The 17,907-nt window shown below is 34.9% G+C and overlaps 1 protein-coding gene across 8 annotated transcripts in view; it reads right to left on the bottom strand.

The window, feature by feature from the left end:
• LPGAT1 (lysophosphatidylglycerol acyltransferase 1) overlaps window positions 1-17,907 on the bottom strand; it is an 86,197-nt gene that overhangs the window by 21,952 nt on the left and 46,338 nt on the right. For all 8 annotated transcript variants that reach the window (XM_081300527.1, XM_081300528.1, XM_081300530.1 and 5 more), the window contains one exon: window positions 15,518-15,644. In XM_081300527.1, coding sequence (XP_081156653.1) covers window positions 15,518-15,644 — 127 coding nt within the window. The remainder of the gene's footprint in view (window positions 1-15,517; window positions 15,645-17,907) is intronic.

Genomic DNA, 17,907 nt, shown 5'->3' with positions numbered 1-17,907 from the left:
CTCTAAAATCTGGAACAAGACATGGATGCCCTCTCTCACCACTTCTATTCAATATAGTTCTCGAAACACTGGCCAGAGCAATTAGACAGACGAAATAAATTAAAGGTATAAAAATAGGAAAAGAAGAACTTAAATTATCACTATTTGCAGATGACATGATTCTATACCTAGAAGACCCAAAAGGGTCTACAAAGAAACTACTAGAACTAATAAATGAATTCAGCAAAGTGGCAGGATATAAAATCAACACGCATAAATCAAAGGCATTTCTGTATATCAGCGACAAAACTTCTGAAACGGAAATGAGGAAAAACACTTCATTCACAATATCCTCAAAAAAATAAATTAAATACTTGGGAATCAACCTAACAAAAGAGGTGAAAGATTTATACAATGAAAACTACAGAACCCTAAAGAGAGAAGTAGAAGAAGATCTTAGAAGATGGAAAAATATACCCTGTTCATGGATAGGCAGAACTAACATCATCAAAATGGCGATATTACCCAAAGTTCTCTATAGGTTTAATGCAATGCCAATCAAAATCCCAACGGCATTTCTTGTAGAAATAGATAAAGCAATCATGAAATTCATATGGAAAAATAAAAGAGCCAGAATAGCAAAAGCAATTCTAAGCAGGAAGTGTGAATCAGGCGGTATAGCGATACCAGATTTCAAACTATATTACAGAGCAATAGTGACAAAAACAGCATGGTACTGGTACCAAAACAGGTGGGTGGACCAATGGTATAGAATAGAGGACACAGAGACTAATCCACAAAACTACAACTATCTTATATTTGATAAAGGGGCTAAAAGCATGCAATGGAGGAAGGATAGCATCTTCAACAAATGGTGTTGGGAAAACTGGAAATCCATATGCAACAAAATGAAACTGAATCCCTTTCTCTCGCCATGCACAAAAGTTAACTCAAAATGGATCAAGGAGCTTGATATCAAATCAGAGACTATGCGTCTGATAGAAGAAAAAGTTGGCTCCGATCTACATATTGTGGGGTCGGGCTCCAAATTCCTTAATAGGACACCCATAGCACAAGAGTTAATAACAAGAATCAACAAATGGGACTTACTTAAACTAAAAAGTTTTTTCTCAGCAAGAGAAACAATAAGAGAGGTAAACAGGGAGCCTACATCATGGGAACAAATTTTTACTCCTCACACTTCAGATAGAGCCCTAATATCCAGAGTATACAAAGAACTCAAAAAATTAGACAATAAGATAACAAATAACCCAATCAACAAATGGGCCAAAGACCTGAACAGACACTTCTCAGAGGAGGACATACAATCAATCAACAAGTACATGAAAAAATGCTCACCATCTCTAGCAGTCAGAGAAATGCAAATCAAAACCACCCTAAGATACCATCTCACTCCAGTAAGATTGGCAGCCACTATGAAGTCAAACAACAACAAGTGCTGGCGAGGATGTGGAGAAAAGGGTACACTTGTACATTGCTGGTGGGACTGCAAATTGGTGCGGGCAATTTGGAAAGCAGTTTGGAGATTCCTGGGAAAGATGGGAATGGAACCACCATTTGACCCTGCTATTGCCCTTCTCGGACTATTCCCTGAAGACCTTAAAAGAGCATGCTACAGGGATACTGCCACATTGATGTTCATAGCAGCACAATTCACAATAGCTAGACTGTGGGACCAACCCAGATGCCCTTCAATAGATGAATGGATAAAAAAAAATGTGGCATCTATACACAATGGAGTACAATGCAGCAATAAAAAATGACAAAATCATAGAATTTGCAGGGAAATGGATGGCACTAGAGCAGATTATGCTTAGTGAAGCTAGCCAATCCCTAAAAAACAAATACCAAATGTCTTCTTTGATATAATGAGAGCAACTATGAACAGAGCAGGGAGCAAGAGCAGGAAGAAAAGATTAACATTAAACAGAGACATGAGATGGGAGGGAAAGGGAGAGAAAAGGGAAATTGCATGGAAATGAAGGGAGACCCTCATTGCTATACAAAATTACATATAAGAGGTTGTGAGGGGAATGGGAAAATAAACAAGGAGAGAAATGAATTACAGTAGATGGGGTAGAGAGAGAAGATGGGAGGGGAGGGGAGGGGGGATAGTAGGGGATAGGAAAGGTAGCAGAATACAACAATTACTAATAGGGCATTATGTAAAATTGTGGATGTGTAACCGACGTGATTCTGCAATCTGCATTTGGGGTAAAATTGGGGGTTCATAACCTACTTCAATCTAATGTATGAAATATGATATGTCAAGAGCTTTGTAATGTTGTGAACAACCAATAAAAAAAAATCAAGTGGCAAAAAAAAAAAAAAAGAGTCCATGTCAGATGAGTGTGGCAGCACATGCCTGTAATCCAGCAACTAGGGGGCTGAGGCAGGAGAATCATGAGTTCAAAGCCAGCCTCAACAACTAGCAAGGCCCCAAGCAATTTAGTGAGACCTTGTCTCTAAATAAAATATTAAAAAGGCTGAGGATGTGGCTCAGTGGTTAAGCACCCCTGGTACAAAAAAAAAAAGAAGTCCACGTCAAAGCTAGTGATCACACACAGTTCTCTCAGCCACAGGAATTAGGGTGTAGGAATGGACTCATAACCAATTAGGGTCAGGGTGATAATAAAAGTTCTATAGGGGCTATAGGGAAAATTTGAAGAAAGGTTGCCAGAAAAACTTAATCTACTTTTCCTCTTGTCTTTGTTCTTTCATGGAAGTTTGAGGTCTCAAATTTCTGTTACTTAGCTATGAGCTAGGCAAGCAACCGACACAGAAAGGAGAGCAAAACTGAGAAAAGCAGAGCTTGAGTCATTGCAAATTCCATCATAGAACTTGTCCTATTTTGGATATCCAGTCAATAATTTCCCTGATCGTTAAAGTATAACTCTTTTTTAATTGGGCTTTTAGTTGCTTAAAGGATACAAATACAAACCTGACAAAATCTGTACTCAACTTCCTAATCTTATTTCCACAACTTCCCTTTATGCATGTTGTATTCCTGCTATGGTATAGATAAGTGGCCTCCATAGGCCATTGTGTCAAAGGCTTGGTTGTGTATGGACTGACACCCTACCCTACCAACTGTCCAGAATAGCTTGATATTCCCTTGACTAAGACATAGCCAGAAGGGAAGACCAAATGTCTGCTCTCAAGAGCAATCACTTCTATTACTCTGATTGTTTGGTTACCATGAGATTAAAATATTAAAATGAGTAATCCCCTAATATGGCAAAGGATCAAATGCAGGAAATACCAGTCTTCTTGGAATCAAATAAGAGCCGTTTTTGTGGGATTGAAATAAATAAACCTATATATCAGAAATCAACCTTTGCAATAACAATAGCTATCCCAATGAAAAACCAGCTCATCATTTTTAAGAAACAAAAATTCTTATTATCAATAAACTAGAATGTGCTCTTAAATACAGAGTATTCTACCAAAATACACAGAATCCGATTTAAGAGCACTAGATGAAATTACATTTTCAAAAAAATAATGCTTAGCAGATGGCACTGTATATATTAGTTAGAACATTTGAATTTTTAAGCCACCAAGATACCAAAATGTGAGCCAACAAACAACATGACTAAACCTCAATTCAATTATGTCAACTACATGAAAGGAATCAAGCACTAAGGGAGATTCCGAGATAAAACAGTTCCTGCTTTCAAAAGGCTAATAAATCTAGCAGAGAGATGAGAAAAATAAGCAATGAGAATATGATAAATGTTGTATAGAGTCTAAAGAACTGTCATGTGAGTTTAAATGAAGGAATGTGCATGTTCACTTATCTATGCCACATGATAAATTCATAAATTACCACTTGAGTTTGGCCTAAATTATTAAATAGAATTAAATTTAAAACAAATTTTTAGCTAATTAATATATGCATACAGTTTTCAAAAGGCAAAGTGTACTATAAGATAGACAATGAAAAATAATAGCACTATATTTTCCCTTGTCAGATCCCTGTTTCCCAGACAGAACCCTTTCCAACTGTTTCTTTTGCTGTTAACTTCCATATAGCTTATTATAACACCATTTTCAGATTACTCCATTTAAAATTTATTCATTGACTTCCTACTATGGAATCTAAGAATCTGGCTATCTTATAAGATTTTCTCTTCTCTCTCATGTCTGTCCTTTTCTTCTCTGGCAGTTAAAATTTCCTTCTTGGTGTCAACTCTGTCCTTTATAACTAAATCCATGATTATACTTATTAGTTTATGTTCTACTTATTTTCTTACATGTCTGTTTCTGTTATCAGACTATGTTATACTCATCTTTGTGTACCCTATGTATAAATCAATGCCTGGTCCTCAGTGGGAACTCAAGTTTGCTGAATTGAATTGACAGTAATCTGATAGGGTAATGGGCAGTTAACTGACACTATCAGGGTAGGTACAATAATAATAATTCAAAAATTCCAAAACTGCTTGTTACCAAAAATAGATTAATGGACAAGAACAGACACTTTAAAGTTTAACATATCAGAATATCTCCCAGCATTCAATTCCCAGAAGTTTTACTTTGAGCCATTATTCTGAGGTAAGCTGCTCAGGCCTGATCCTCCACTGAAACAATTAGGCTTTTTTTTAAAAAGAAAAAACACTCAGGTGTCTGAAAATAGAAATGAGATGTTAACTTTTACCTACTTTAAATACAGGGGAAAAACTAAGGAAGACATTTCCAAAAACTCTGAAAGTAGCAACTTACACTTATATTAAGAAATAATTTTGAGTAGCCTTAAAGTCTGTGTAAATAGGGAGATGGCAAACACTCAGCATGAAGGCCACTGCTTCCCTTCACAGTCAGGGATAGAAAACTGAGTTCCCTTCCTGAGCAGACCTTGCAACAGTCAAAGCTACAGCAAACCAAGAAGCCACTTAAGGATATAAGCAATGAGATGACACTGCTCAGAATTGGAATTTATTATATCTTTGTTTTGTAACCCTTGAGATGTTGTAAGATGCTTAACAAATGCTTGTTGAGTGAACAGAAGGGAGCCATGCAGTAAGCAAAACATGGTACTGGTATATTTGTCTAAGAGAATCACGATTACACTTTCCATGTGTCTATAGACTTTTTAAAACTTTTTATTTTAAAGTAATTTCAGTGTCAGAAAACTTATAAAAACAATACAAAGAATTCACATATATATTTAACTGAAAATTTCCTCAATATTTCCCACCTTCTCCTGCCTTTATTGTTCTTTCTATGCAGGCGCGTGCCACACACACACACACACACACACACACACACTCTCTCTCTCTCTCTCTCTCTCTCTTTTTCTAGTATGGATTTTTTTCCATCAATTTTTGAGAGTAAGTTAAATGAAATGGTTAGACAAAAAGACCTAGAAAGTTCTTCCATTTATCAGTTTCAATGACTTTAAAGATCTTTAGCTAAAGATAAACATCAGTGAGAGTCAAGTATACTCATTATTCAATTAAAACTTAAACCCTAACATATTTTGTATTTGGGGGCATAAAATTCCCAACACAACTAAATAATTTAGAAAATAAAAGTATATATTTTTAAAATTCCAAGGACACTTTCCTAGACCTTGAAGAGACTTAAAAGTGAAAAAGACATGGTAAACCCCAGGAGGAAGAGGTGGAAGAGAGCTCTTCATTTCCATTGTTTATTCACAATCACTCAGCAGATTTATAAAGTCCTCCAAGTCACATTATGGCTTAAAAAAAAAAAAAAGATTCACACACTATTAGTATCTCAGCAAATTGGCTGTGTTTGCTATACTCTGTTTTTTTAAAGTTTTTTTTTAGTTATCTATTTTTATGTGGTGCTGAGGATCAAACCCAGTGCCTCACATGTGCGAGGCAAGCACTCTGCCACTGAGCTACAACCGCAGCCCAACTCTTTTTTTTCTATTTTATTTTTAAATTTTTATTTATTTATTTATTTTTTAATTGGTTGTTCAAAACATTACAAAGATTGCAGAATCACATCAGTTACACATCCACATTTTTACATAATGCCATATTAGTAACTGTTGTATTCTGCTACCTTTCCTATCCTCTACTATCCCCCCTCCCCTCTCCTCCCATCTTCTCTCTCTACCCCATCTACTGTAATTCATTTCTCTCCTTGTTTTTTTTTCCCATTACCCTCACAACCTCTTCTATGTAATTTTATATAACATTGAGGGTCTCCTTCTATTTCCATGCAATTTCCCTTTTCTCTCCCTTTCCCTCCCACCTCATGTCTCTGTTTAATGTTAATCTTTTCCTCCTGTTCTTCCTCCCTGCTCTGTTCATAGTTGCTCTCATTATATCAAAGAAGACATTTGGCATTTGTTTTTTAGGGATTGGCTAGCTTCACTTAGCATAATCTGCTCTAATTCCATCCATTTCCCTGCAAATTCCATGATTTTGTCATTTTTTAGTGCTGCGTAGTACTCCATTGTGTATAAATACCACATTTTTTAATCCATTCATCTATTGAAGGGCATCTGGGTTGGTTCCACAGTCTAGCTATTGTGAATTGTGCTGCTATGAACATCGATGTGGCAGTATCCCTGTAGTACGCTCTTTTAAGGTCTTCAGGGAATAGTCCAAGAAGGGCAATAGCTGGGTCAAATGGTGGTTCCATTCCCAGCTTTCCAAGAAATCTCCATACTGCTTTCCAAATTGGCCGCACCAATTTGCAGTCCCACCAGCAAGGTACAAGAGTACCCTTTTCCCCACATCCTCGCCAGCACTTGTTGTTGTTTGACTTCAGAATGGCTGCCAATCTTACTGGAGTGAGATGGTATCTTATCTTAGGGTGGTTTTGATTTGCATTTCTCTGACTGCTAGAGATGGTGAGCATTTTTTCATGTACTTGTTGATTGATTGTATGTCCTCCTCTGAGAAGTGTCTGTTCAGGTCTTTGGCCCATTTGTTGATTGGGTTATTTGTTATCTTATTGTCTAATTTTTTGAGTTCTTTGTATACTCTGGATATTAGGGCTCTATCTGAAGTGTGAGGAGTAAAAATTTGTTCCCATGATGTAGGCTCCCTGTTTACCTCTCTTATTGTTTCTCTTGCTGAGAAAAAACTTTTTAGTTTAAGTATGTCCCATTTGTTGATTCTTGTTATTAACTCTTGTGCTATGGGTGTCCTATTAAGGAATTTGGAGCCCGACCCCACAATATGTAGATCGGAGCCAACCTTTTCTTCTATCAGACACATAGTCTCTGATTTGATATCAAGGTCCTTGATCCATTTTAAGTTAACTTTTGTGCATGGCGAGAGAAAGGGATTCAGTTTCATTTTGTTGCATATGGATTTCCAGTTTTCCCAGCACCATTTGTTGAAGATGCTATCCTTCCTCCATTGCATGCTTTTAGCCCCTTTATCAAATATAAGATAGTTGTAATTTTGTGGATTGGTTTCTGTGTCCTCTATTCTATACCATTGGTCCACCCGCCTGTTTTGGTACCAGTACCATCCCAGCCCAACTCTTGATTCTTTATAAGTGAGGTTCTTGGGCTAAGCCTGGTTCTTGGGCTTCCTGACAGATCAGAATGTATAGAGTCAGTTCCTAGTTCTCAAGCCTTCATACTCAGACCAGGATTTATACGCACTATCGATGTCCTGATTTGGGGCTTTCACACTTTGCTCAGGTTTGGAGCAGGACTTAGAACATTGGCTCCCTTGGTTCTTAGGCTTTTGGACTTGGACTGGAACCACTACTGATTTTTCTGGGCTTCCAGCTTGCAGACTGCAAGACTGTGGAACTTCTCTGCTAGTAATAAATTTCTTTCTCTATTTATCTCTGTATATCCTATTGGTTCTGTTCCTCTGGAGAATTCTGTTTATACTATGTTATGTTACTACAAAACTATTTCAGCTATTCATTTATTTTTACTCATTCAAATGAATTTTAAAACCCCTTTGTCAAATTTCCTGAAAAAGTAATACTAGATTCTGACTGATTCTGATTTAATATAAATTTTTTTAAATTTATAGATTTATTTATACTTTTGAGTCATCTCCTCTAGGAACATAGTCTTTCCATGAATTGTCTTTTGTGTTTTTACATTTTAGATGATACAAAATGAAATATTTATAAATGAAATTATATGTTTGAGACTTGCTTCAGAATAATTCAGTGGGGTCTGGGAAATAATACAGAAGAATCAACATTAACCATAAATTGATAAGGGGAGGGATGAGTACATGGGGTTTCATTTATAGGTTTGAAATTTTCTATAAAAAATGTTTTGGAGGCATGGCTATTTCTGAAATTATACCCCCCAAAACTTTTGACTTTTTTATTGTTATTTTTATGTAGTAAAAGTAAAAGCAGAAGGGAAAACCAAGTGACATATTAATCAGACAGATTTGGATTTTGATATAAAATATTATACTAAATGTTAGATTAACAGATAGCAATCATAAACAGACACAGGTTTAGGCATAAAATGTTATGATAAATGTTACACTTTATTTTTAAGTACTGGCAATACTTCTCATAAATAAGGTTCTTTTTTAATCTTTTTGACAACTACTTTCACTATGCAGATGTAATTTTGACAATACTCTCCAAACTAAAGTAAAGTGTGTGTGTGTGCCCAGCAGTACAACTGCTAAATCATAAGGTCTGTGCACATTCACCTTAATGGATGTAGTAAAACAGTTCTCAAAGTGTAGTCTAACAGATTACAATCTTATTAGCAGTATATAAGAGGTCACTTTTTCCTATGTTTATGTCAAAGTCATCATCTTTGATTTCTGAAAAATCTGATTGGCTTGAAATAACACATTTCTTTTGTTAAAAAAACCTTTAAGTAAATATGTCAAACAGTGATAGTTTGACTTCTTCTTTCTTTATCCCTTTAATTTCCTTCTCTTGTCTGATTTCTCTGGTTAGTGTTTAGAGAAATTATATTGAATAGAAGTGGTAAGAGAGGAGGGACATCTTTGTCTTGTTCCTGATTTTAAATGAAATGCTTTCAGTTTTTCTCCATTCAGTATGATGTTGGCTTTGGGTTTGTTATAAATAACCTTATAATGTAAGGTAAGTTCTTTCTATTCCTAGCTTCTCCAGCACTTTTAACATGAATGGGTGCTGGATTTATCAAAGGCCGTTTTCTGTATATATTGAGATGATCATGTGATTCTTGTCCTGAATTCTACTTAAGTGGTCAATTACATTTATTGATTTGCGTTATGTTGAACCAGTCTTCCAACCCTGAGATGAAACTCACTTGTTAATGTTGAATTATCTTCTTGATGTGTTTTTGAATGCAGTTTGCTAATATTATATTAAGGATTTCTACGTCTATGTTCATACAGGGATATTGGCCTGTATTTTTCTTTCCTTAATGTGTCTTTGTCTGGTTTTGGTATCAGGGTTATACTGACTTCACAGAATGTATTTGATACTGTTTCTTCCCTTTGAATTTCATGGAATAATTTGAGAAAGACTGGTGTTAGTTCTTCTTTAAAGATTTGGTAGAATTCAGATGAGAATCCATCTGGTCCTGAGTTTTCTTTGTTGGAAGTCTTTACATTGCTGTTTCAATTTTATTACTTGATATTGGTCTTTTTAGGTAACATATTTGTCTTTAAAAATTAGTTATGTATTTTTTAATTAACTTCCTCAAATTGAAAATAAGTTATTGTCCAAAGACCCTAAATGTTCCAGTTTTAGTATATATGCTGCTGAAGCAAGAACTAAAGTCCCACACTGAATACATTCTCCAAAGTAACCCATGCCCTAGTCAAATTAGACATGAAATAACACCTCTGCTTGTATAGCAATCTATGCCACTACACTTAGGTTACATTTCTTCTCAAGATTTTTAAAACTGAAAATATAAGCTACTTCTGCACAAAAGAAATAATCAACTTTCACTTTCTGTCCTAATTTGAAGTGCAGGAGATATTTATGTTAAAGCAGCAGTTACTTTCACATTTATCCTTAAACACTATCTCTGCAATTAAAATCTAATTATGCTTAATATTTATATTAACCACTTAATAGCAGTGAGCTGTGCTCACTACTAGTAATAAGCTGTAATAAATGACATAATGTAGAAAACTGTTAGTTTGACAGAAATACTCTCAAATGTTTCCCACATTTTAGCCTTAGCTCCTCCTTTACTTTTCAAAAAGTTCAATAATGTAGTTGCATACCTACTAATACAAAACTGCTTCCCTAGTTAAACAATGTAATATTGGGAGGAAAGAATAAGAAAAGACATCTTTTATAGTAAATGGCTGAGACATATGGGAATTCTGATTTAGTAATAGTGAATATCAGTAATTCATACATACTTGATATGTTTTAATAATTGCACTTTATATAAAAATAAGGCACGCTGTAATCAAAAACATTTTTTACCAGTACACCATTTGGTGCTCACAATAATTCATTCACTGAAGTTGGTGCAACCTCTGAGCACCAAAGTCTTAGGGTGGGCTGCTGAGGAGTCATGTATACACTGAGTTTAGTTATTAGCAAAGTGGCCTTGGCACTTAATCATCATTTGTCCCAAGTCTTCCAAAGAATAAGCTCCAAATACCTGCCCTAAAAGATCAACTTTTGAATGACAACAACACTACCTTTTCATAAAACAGGATCAATTATGTAACTGCCACTATGTATCTGCTGCTACTTTCTCATCTATGTGGTATTTTAGGTATTTGTGTAGCATTTTATATATAACATGGATTTTAGAAATCTTAAAAATCAACATAAGCCTAAGAAGTAAAAAGTGACATAATGTAGAAAATTGCTATTTGAAGCTATTGCATTCTTGTATTTTTTTTTCCTAAACATCAGTACAAAAATCTAGAATTAAAAAAAAAAGTGCTGCACTTTCTGGTAGTGTAGATATTCCCTTCCTGTTTAAATAAAGAGAAAAAAAATTTAAGAACTTATTAACACAGTATGATGGGAGTCACTCTATAGGGAAAATGCCATTTTTACTCACAGATGTCCATATAGTTGTCATGAGTCACATTATGTTCATTGCAATGAGGTACAAAATAGTGGAAATTATTAAGTAGCTTAAAATGTACAAGAAGAGCAAATAAATATATTATGGAAATAAAAAATTATCTAAGCACTGACTAACGTTAAATAAATTATGCCAACTATCCTATTTCCCAAGTGAATTCTGATGGTAAGAAATGCTGTAGTATACCAGCTACCCCAAACACATTCTTTAGGTCTCAGCAGCATCAAAATGTACTACTCAGGAGAGGACAGTCACTATTCTCTATGGAAATTACCTATAGTATGACATAAGCACCTCAAATATCCAGACATTTATTACAGATTGAGTTTACTTATGAATTGTTCAACTTTTAAAAACCTGTTTGTACTTTCTTAGAATTGTGTTTAATTATGCCATCTCTAAATTTGCTTCCACTGATCTAAAATGAATTCCTTTTAAGGAGTACTTGTGTTCTAGGATTTATATATTTTACCTCTTTTGATAATCTACCAATTGCATTTTTAATGGAGAAATTAAAATACATGATATATTTCAAACTGGATTTGATCAAGGCTGAATAGAATGGAATAATTACTTTATGACCCTCATATGTCATACACCTCAAGATTAGACTAAAAAAACTAGCAATAGTACTGACTACTCCATTTATACCAAAGCCCTCTAAGACTGAGGGCTGCTAAGTTGTTTTTTAAAAGTCAGCTGGGGTTGTTGAGAATAACATAGTAACCAGGCACAAAGGCACATGCCTATAATCCCAGCAGCTCTGGAGGCTGAGATAGAAGGACCCTGAGTTCAAAGCAGCCTCAGCAAAAGTGAAGCGCTAAGCAACTCAGTGAGACCCTGTCTCTAAATAAAATACAAAATAGGGATGGGGATATGGCTCAGTGGTCATGCCCCTGGGTTCAGTCCCTAGTATTACCCCCACACACACACATACAAAAACAAACAAACAAAAAACAGAATAACACAGTAATGCTTTGGAGAAAATGTCATTACAGAAAAAAAAAAATCAATTCATAAATTTTTTGTTTGTTTGTTTACTGGGTACCAAGGATTGAACCAAGGGGCGCTTAACCACTGAGCCATATCCCCAGGGTCTTGCTTAGTTGCTCAGGGCCTTGCTAAATTGCTAAAATTGGGTACCAAGGATTGAACCAAGGGGTGCTTAACCACTGAGCCACATCCCCAGCCCTTTTTTTATTTTGAGACAGGGTCTTGCTTAGTTGCTCAGGGCCTTGCTAAATTGCTGGCTTTGATCTTGTGATCCTCCTGCCTCAGCCTCTCATGTCACTGGGATTATAGGTGTGGACCACCATGCCCAGCTTTTTAAATTTTCTATTATGAGACAGGCTCTTGCTATAATGCCGCCATACAGGGCATAAATACGTTTTTAAAACCTGCCTGTAGGTGTAGATAAGAAAGATAACATCAAGCAAAAGCAGTTTTTCAGTTAACATTATGGTTTTCAGGCAATCTTTTCTTATCTTTTTGGGCTCCCATTCCTAGGTTGAAGCAGTCAGTACTATTCAGTTTTCCTGCCAACTTCCTTACATTAAAAGAGAAGGGATTTAGGCTGGGGATGTGGCTCAAGTGGTAGTGTGCTCGCCTAGCGTGCGTGAGGCACTGGGTTCGATTCTTAGCACCACATAAATGTGAAATAGAGATACTGTGTCCACCTAAAACTAAAGAAATAAATATTTTTTAAAAAGAGAGAGAAGAGATCTAAACCTTATTTATTCACATACACATACACAAGTATACATATATATGCATATGATTATTAATGTTGCATTTCAAAACTTTTACTCTAATTGAAAACATCTCGACCTTGCTTAATATTTTAAAAATATAACCAAACAGAGAGTATGAACTAGAACGGATATCTTTTCCCATCTCCAACGGTGCCCTGATAGACTACAACAATCATGAAGAGTCAGCCTATGGTTGAAAGAGCTTATTCCCGAGAGCTAAGGACATGGCCCATGTCCCTTTTCACAAACTTTTGAAAAACCTCAGTACTGTGCTGACATCAGACACCCCTGTTTTGTCTTGCCCCTTTCATTTGCTTTCCTTTTCCTACTGGAACACAGGTCCATCCCCCTTCCTTAACTCTAGCCAGACAATGATGTCTTACAAATTCCTGGGAAGAAAAGGAAAGTGTATCTCCTCACCTATGGGTATGTATATACCCATAAATTATCAGGCATAATGTGCATTTTAGTGGATAGAATATGATTCTACACCATAACTGAATCTCTACTAATCTAACACAATGAACTTTCCTTTATTATTTTTACATCTGGTAATAAATTATTTTTCTATATCAAACTAACAGTTCCTTATCTTCTATCTATACTTTGGATTTACTCTCCAGGTCAGGGTTTCTTAACTTTTTTTTGGTCATGGATGATTTTGAGAATAAAGTTAAAGTAGTGAATCCTCTCTGTAGAAAGCACAACATACATAAAACCAAAAAAAATTTTGCATACAGACTTGGTTAAAAAATTATCTGAGGCCCATCCATTAGGCCCAGGCTTAAGAACCTCTGCTTCAAGTGACTTAAGAGCCTTATTCTTGTTCCTGATAATTTTTCTAAAAAATAGACCAATTCTTCAATTATTAAGATTCTACATGATTCCATTCATTTTTTTGATTGTTTATAAACCAAATTTCCTATATTTATTGACTAAAAAGAGGGTCAACTATAACAGAATGCTCAAAAAATAGAATTTTTTTTCTTTGATTCAGTTTTTTTTTTTTTGTATGATCTGCTAGGACATCTACATATATCAATGAAGATATCATCTTCTTTTATCCAATACACATATCCAACTGCCATATAATCCTAGTTTGGGCATTAACAATGACCTTTGTTGTTAGATTATAAACTTTAAAAAGTTACTGAAGGCTACATGAAATAAAACTGTTCCTAGAGAAATTCTTCCAGGGCCTAGCATATCACCTTGTATAAGTGCTCAATAACTTAAATAAAATGTACAACATATGTGAAATGGAGTTAGAAAAGCCATTAAGAATTACACTTTTACATTACACATGAACTTCCTAATTGGGCAATTAAGTCACACACTAGAACAACTACAATTTCATAGTCATCTCGTACACATCAAAAACCAAACAAAAATATTTAATTTTAAGTTGAAAGTTTAAGTTTCAAACCTCCCAGCTGGAATATTTATTTATTTATTTTTTAGAGAGAGAGAGATGAGAGAGAGAGAGAGACAGAGAGAGAGAGAGAGAGAGAGAGAGAGAGAGAGAAGAGAATTTTTTTTTAATTTTTAATATTTATTTTTCAGTTTTCGGCAGACACAACATCTTTGTATGTGGTGCTGAGGATCAAACCCGGACCGCACGCATGCCAGGCGAGTGTGCTACCGCTTGAGCCACATCCCCAGCCCAAGAGAGAAGAGAATTTTTGATATTTATTTTTCAGTTTTTGGTGGACACAACATCTTTGTCTGTATGTGGCGCTGAGGATTGAACCCGGGCCGCACGCATGCCAGGCGAGCGCGCCACCGCTTGAGCCACATCCCCAGCCCCAGCAGCTGGATATTTATATTTATAGAATACTGATGGTTTACACATATGAAAAAATACTACCTATTATCAATGGGTATGTAATTTGAGCAATTTTCCTCTTATTGTGAAGGATCTTTATGGCAACTGTGATTTTCCTTGGTACCCCTTCATACATTTGTAAGTTAGCCGTCATGGGTTGAAGTCCCTGACAAGGAGAGTAAAGCTAAATGAACTATAAAGTGATCAACTATATTCAGTCCTTATCAGTGCTATGCTTTGATATAAATTCCTTCACGTTTACATGAAACTTTCCCCAAAAAAAATCTACATTAAAAAATCTCAAGAAGATGGCACAGAATATTCAACATTTTTGCTGTTTATGCAAATGGCACTGGCATACCAAAATATTAAAAATGTATATCATTAAATTAGTTTAATCATTCATAACTTCTTATACGGATTAATGATTTCAAAACAAATTTCATTCCTATCAATACATATCTACCTAACCCAAGTGATTACACATTTATACTTGATGTTTGCTCTTTCAGTTACTTTTACTCAAGAATGTCAGGCAACTGGGTATCTAAAGTGCCTTTGGAACATCGTTTTTAGAGATTTGTGTCACTCAGTAAAAATAAGTACTTGAAATGATATTTTCCATATTCAAAAGCCAGTGTAGAATTTTTATTCCCTATAAACACATACCATGCCAGCTATTTCCACTGTCCGGTTAAAAACTAAATATTAAAACATTCACACTGTTCTGAGGTCATTCTATTGGATATATACTGAATACAAATATAGAGTTCTTTTTTTTTTAAAGAGAGTGAGAGAGGAGAGAGAGAGAGAGAGAGAATTTTTTAATATTTATTTTTTAGTTTTCAGTGGACACAACATCTTTGTTTGTATGTGGTGCTGAGGATTGAACCGGGGCCGCACGCACGCCAGGCGAGCGCGCTACCGCTTGAGCCACATCCCCAGCCCAAGAGTTCTTACCTGTAATGGACATGTGTGACTGTTGGTTTCCTGTATCCAAGGATCCAAGTTTGAATATCTAGAGGTTCAGCTTTGGGATATGCTATGGTTGTATCTATTATCCATTGAAGGCCTTTTGATTTGCTCTCTGAGAACAAAGAAAAAAAATTACTTAAGGTTGGATCACTTTTTATATTATCTGCAGCAAATAACATGGTATCAATCACTTGAGAAGTATAAAGTTTATTAATATAGCTTTTGCTTTAAGAAGTGAGGATGAACTTTGGTGCTACTGCTCTGTAATACATGTAGGACAAAATTAAGGGTTTCTTATTGTTTTATAAAATGGATGAATTTCAAAACAAATAATTGAGCACTGTTATTTACTGCACATGCATAATTCAGGTATTCAGTACAATTATGCATTCTCAAAGTCTTATTTATATTTTATCACTTCTGTAAAAAAATTGGCCTATGAAAAGGTAAGAAGTATCACATTGCAAAAATGAAAAACAGACTTTCAAACAAAATCATTCACTAAATATAATTATAATGCAAACACCAAGATTTGCAATACTTGGAGATACTAATAAATATAAGAACATGGCAATAAAATTATGAATTTTTAGACATACATTATTGTCAGTTGCTGTTTTTATTTGAAACAAAGCAAAAGAACTGCAATTTTAGCAAAAGTTACATGCAAATAAAGCAATAAACTCTCCTGTCTTTTGGAAGGGACAGCAGATAACTACCGTTGAAGTGTAAGGATGGGGAAGCTCTATTAAGTTTGTCCCTTTGTACACTATTTTTATTCCCAGTATGGAGTACAAAATTGAGCAAGAACGGAGAGGAAAATCTTCAGAGAATGCTGATAGAATAGACCATTACACTTTAAAGTCTATGTTTGAAGTATCTAAGAATCCCCAAAAAGAAAAGAAGAAAAAAATTCTCATTTTCAAGCATAAGTCCAAACATATGCATTAGAAACCAGTGGTATGTGTGTGTGTATATGCATACAAATCCCTTAAATTCTTTAAATATTTTAGAACAACATTCTGAAGACAGGAAAATCTATAAAAAAATTTTTTTTGTCAAATTTTACAAAACTTTTTTTGTCTAATTCTTTCAGATGCTTGAACATTTTCATAATGAAATGATAAGAAAAAATACCAGAGTTCAGCTTAATATTTTAATCAAGCAATAAACACATATGCTAATCCTTTTAAAGTTAATCAGACAAAACTTATGCGTATGGATCACATGAGAAATGGTTTGTATTTACAGGGGATAAAAATACTAGCAAATACACTAAGAAAAATTAAATGAAAAATACCAAAACACAGAGAAGAAAAGAGTAAAATACAAAAACTAGTTTACAGGTCTATTAATGATCTTTTCTAAACAGCTAGGAAAAAATGTTTTAATTAAGGTAGGATAAATAATAAATTACTTTGTCATAAACATTTCCTCTCCAAAAGAAAAACCATCTTTCTTCACTATTAGGCATCTTTCTTTGCTATTAAGTATGATAATTGGTCCTTCCTTCAAGATCTAGACAAACACAGTGTTTGGACCAGGTTCACTATTTAAACAGCAATGTTACTTGTTCCAATTAATCCTGTGTGGAAGACCTTGGCCTTCCAGTTTGGGCTTGGCTGACATTGCTATAGTGTCTTTCCAGTAGTGAAGCTATTCTGAACCTAACTTTCCTATTAAAAGACTCTTTCAATTTGTCTTTTAAATAGATGATGAAAGATTAAGAGAGCAGACTGCCAAGCAGCTGCGTGGAAAAAAAAAGAAGAAAGGAAAACTCAGGGCAATCTCATGGGCATTATTTCTACATCTGCTCTTTATCACCATTTAGAAACACATTTCTGAGAGTCAATCATTTCAGTTTTCAGTGTATTTAAAGAATATTAAAAGAATAGCAAACCACTACTAGGGAAACAGACCAAGTCAATTTCTCTGAGCTTCTAAATTTATAATTTGTCACCAAATTTTTACAGTAATAGTGGCTTAGATAAACTTGCTCAAGATAGTTGTCATATTGTTGGCACAAATACCGTCTACAAAACTTCATAATCTACTAGGCTATTTCCAAGCTGACTGCATCTTTTTCTTGGCCATAAAAGTAATACATACTCATTATTTAAAAATTGAAAAATACAGGAAAGGATTAAGAAATGGGGAAAATTATCCATAATGTTACAACTTAGAAAAACAATCACTGCCAACATTTGGGTATCTTTTCTTTCACACATTTCCTACTGGTAACTGATCACAGACTTGAGCTCATGCTCAAGTTTCACAGAGTTGTGTGTTTCAACAGTATACCATGAGCACCTGGCTAAGCCACTATATAATGGCTGCACTGTAGTCTCCACTTATGGATATTTGATGATTACTTA

The sequence above is a fragment of the Spermophilus citellus genome (genome assembly GCF_964194105.1).
Source record: "Spermophilus citellus genome assembly, chromosome: 6".
In the NCBI taxonomy this organism is placed as follows: domain Eukaryota; kingdom Metazoa; phylum Chordata; class Mammalia; order Rodentia; family Sciuridae; genus Spermophilus; species Spermophilus citellus.
The sequence above is the reverse complement of the archived record's forward strand: the minus strand, read 5'-3'. Positions and strand labels throughout refer to the sequence as shown.